The 3,460-nt window shown below is 43.0% G+C and overlaps 1 protein-coding gene across 2 annotated transcripts in view; it reads left to right on the top strand.

Annotated features, from left to right (window-relative positions):
* Positions 1–3,460, top strand: part of AP1G1 (adaptor-related protein complex 1, gamma 1 subunit) — a 34,683-nt gene that overhangs the window by 148 nt on the left and 31,075 nt on the right. For both annotated transcript variants that reach the window (XM_010143611.1, XM_010143609.1), the window contains exon 2: positions 1–135. In XM_010143611.1, coding sequence (XP_010141913.1) covers positions 10–135 — 126 coding nt within the window. In that variant the 5' untranslated portion in view covers positions 1–9. The remainder of the gene's footprint in view (positions 136–3,460) is intronic.

The following is a 3,460-nucleotide window of genomic DNA, read 5'->3' as shown; positions in this document are numbered from 1 at the left end:
GAGCGTGAGATGATCCAAAAGGAATGTGCTGCTATCCGGTCATCCTTCCGAGAGGAAGATAACACGTACCGGTGCAGGAACGTGGCAAAGCTGCTGTACATGCATATGCTGGGATACCCTGCACATTTTGGACAGGTGGGTCAGAGTTCAGTGCTTGCTGTGCTGTGTCCATAGGCCAGTCTGCTTTGGGTGCGTTGACTTGTTCGAAGCGTTTCTGTCTGCTCTTTGGCATGTTTTGGGGTCTGCCTTCACATGTGTTCTGATCCTACATTAGTGGGTTTTGACTTTGTTAGTGAGAGCTGCTGCTGGGAGACTTGTGTATTCTGTTATGAAACTTAGGGTTAGTCTGCTTTTGCCAGACTGTCTGCTCCTCACCACCCATGTTTCTGCAGAGCAGTAGTTCTTAAACCACAGCCCAGCACATACGGATATTTCTAGATGGGTTCAAAACAGCACTTTGGAATTCTGTCTCTGAAAAATACCAGATGCTTCAAAGAAGGTTCTATATTGTTTTCTGTTCTAGGCAGGTAAGAGCTGGTCTGTTCCCAGCAATAAGGAATTGGTGTTCCTTATCCCCATCTTAGTGAGGTGACTTGGAGAATGCTGGTAGGAATTTTTCATCTCTTGGCTTATTTTTGATGTGCTTATTTTTGACACTGTTAGACTGTGGAAAAGGGAGACAGGAAGATGAGAGTTCTTGATCTACAAGGTGTTTTTAAAGTTGAGCTTTGCTTAGTCTTTGGAATGTAGCCTGTTTTGCTTAGAATTTGGGAGGTGTCCTGTTAGTAGTAATCTAACCGAGGCCTTCCATAAACCTAAATAAAAAGTCAGTCAACTTGTTGTATCCCTTAAAGATATGGCAGCTGTTTATGGTGGATTTAGCAGTCACGATGTGTCTTGCTGAAAGAGTGAACTCAAACAACTGAAACCATATTCCGGATGGGAGTGAGTCTGGGCTATGCTATTGCATATAGAGTGGATCATATTGCTTCTGCATCATTGGAGTCTTCTCTCAGGATAACAAGTTGTTGCCTAAGAGCGAGTGAATTTGTGTGTTTTCCTGTTCTTAACAATTCACACAGCCAGGCTCCCTGGTCCAAGAGAGAAACTTCCTGTCACAAAAGATAAGGCTAGAGTATCTAAAAGCTGCAAGAAGAATAAAAAAATGTTACAGATAAGTGTGATCTAGAATTTCTAGATTTGACCTATGTTAGGAACATGTTTAAATTTTATTGGGATTATTTTATCTTGTTACTAAAGTATTTAATCCTGTGTATGGAAGGTTAGATGAGATATCTAATAATTTTTCAGTTTCTGCTTTGGTTAGTAATGGTAAATTACCTCTTCACTCTCAGTGGACAAAGGATAAAACAGATCATTCAATATCTATTGTTGCCGAGGTTGCTACATCTGAAACAGAAGCATCTAAGCTGACTAATTGGGGGCAGAGTAGATCGTTTGATGGCCTTGGTTCTCATGTAGTTATCAGCTGCACTGTCAGGAAGGTCTAAGGCCCAAAGCTGAGGAGGGATTTTGACAGTATCCTCCAGGTGAGGAAGTAGCAGACCTTTGCATGTCCTCAGTGCTTGTGACTGGAAGGAATCTGTCAGAGAGCTAATGTTGTGTAGGTGGAGTGTAGCTTGCGTGAGCTGGGGACCTGTCGAAGACACATGCTGTTGCAGCAGTGGAGTCTTGTAGATACGGTGCAGCAGTGTAGACAGGCAATTTCTGAGAGGGGCAGGGTGGATACACAGGTAACACAGAAGAGAGCCACAGGCTGTGTTAGATGGTCTCTCTTAAAGCTGACATCTCACTTCAGCTAACAGTGTGGACGGGGTAACCAGTATAAAAGAGAACTTAGAAAAGGTGTCGGAAGTGGAAAAAAGCTGATCTGCTTCTTTCCAAGCCAGGGATCCTCAGCTTTGACCCAGGATACAGAAAATGAACATGAGCACCATATTTAGCCAGTGCGTGCTGAGATGTACTGGATGGCAGGCTGTCTCTTGAGCATCTGCAAAGGCCGTTTGTGAAAATTCAGAAATTTTCAGGCCGCCTGGGCAAATGGTCAAATAGCTTTTTTGTTACTGTTGTTACTTCTACTTGGAAAAAAATTCCAGCTGGAGGAGTGGCTATGTCAGTGCAAACTTGGGTAAGTTGCAGTGTGGCTATATGCCTGTATCGTGTCCTGCTTTACTGATGTATCTGTTACAGTGTTGATGGAGCAGATTCTGCTTGTTCCTTTGAACGAAATGGATAGAATGGTATCAAGATTTCTTCAGGTAATTAGACTTAGCAAGAGCTTCAGCTGATCATGTTTCTCAGTACTGCTGCGCACGAAGCTAGTTTGTGTGTATTTGTACCCAAGTGAAACAAGAATTGTTGGTCTTTCACAGGATAAATTTCAATAATAACTTTCAAATTAAAAAATACTAGAAATATATGTTACAGTATCTGTTGCAGTCATTTTTTTAGTTGTCTTCTGCCTCTGTTGGCTCGTAGACTGTGGCTCACATGTCATCAGGTCTACGTTGTGTTTTTGCAGGGGCTTGTATAAGAAAGTATCTTATAAACCTGGGGAAGAAAGCTGGTTTAGAGGCATGTTGCTCTCTTACAGGAAGCGCTGGGAAGAGAAGAGGTCAATATCTAGTGTACCGTATCCCTGGTTGGTCCTGTCCTTTTGTGCAAGTTTGGCCATCCTTTGCAGATGACTGACAGTATTGTTCAGAGGTCTTTCTTTGTTCTAGGTTTTTCAGCCCCCTTAAACTTAGCAAACTGAACTCGCTTTCTTTCAGTCTTTTTCTTACGAGTTTGTCACCCCATGCTATCTGGGTGTTCCAATGTCACAAGTTCTGGCATAGCTGAGTTGTATGTTTGATGCCAAGGAGTTGTGAGCACCAGGCCTTAGCCCGCACTTTCCCTGGCACTTCAACTTTAATTTTCTTAGCAGTATCCTGTACAACTTTACCCTCCTGATGTCTGTGCGCTTCTTGCATCTCACCTGTGTCTGCTGCGCTGATCAAGCTTCCCTATAGCCAGGGACCATGAAAATCTTCTCATGACGCTGTGTGTGTTCGCCTGCACGTGCCTCCTTTACCTTCTTCAGAATCTGTGGCAAGCTTTGTCTGACACTCCTCAAACTCGTTGTGTTTGCTTACTTGCCGCCCCGGCTAATTTGCGAAGCAGGTTTACAGGATGTGTTTGTGAGGGATAGGGCTCTCTCCTGTTTGGAGAAGCCATTTCTGCTACCTCCTGTCTAGAAAGTAGGTATTGACTATACTTTATTAGCTATCTGTTAGAGAAAAATATTGTAGCGTGTAGTAATGTCAGAATATCTCTGAGGTTTATGTCTTTTTTTTTGCAGCAAGAAAGTGTAAAGTTACAGAATGAGTTATCAATTACATTCTTAGTCAGCTGTGTGCAAGTGGCAGCTATGCATGTTATCTTGGGCAGCCGCTGGACA

The sequence above is a fragment of the Buceros rhinoceros genome, unplaced genomic scaffold, assembly GCF_000710305.1.
Source record: "Buceros rhinoceros silvestris isolate BGI_N320 unplaced genomic scaffold, ASM71030v1 scaffold7519, whole genome shotgun sequence".
NCBI lineage: Eukaryota > Metazoa > Chordata > Aves > Bucerotiformes > Bucerotidae > Buceros > Buceros rhinoceros.
This window is presented reverse-complemented; position numbering and strand designations above follow the sequence as displayed.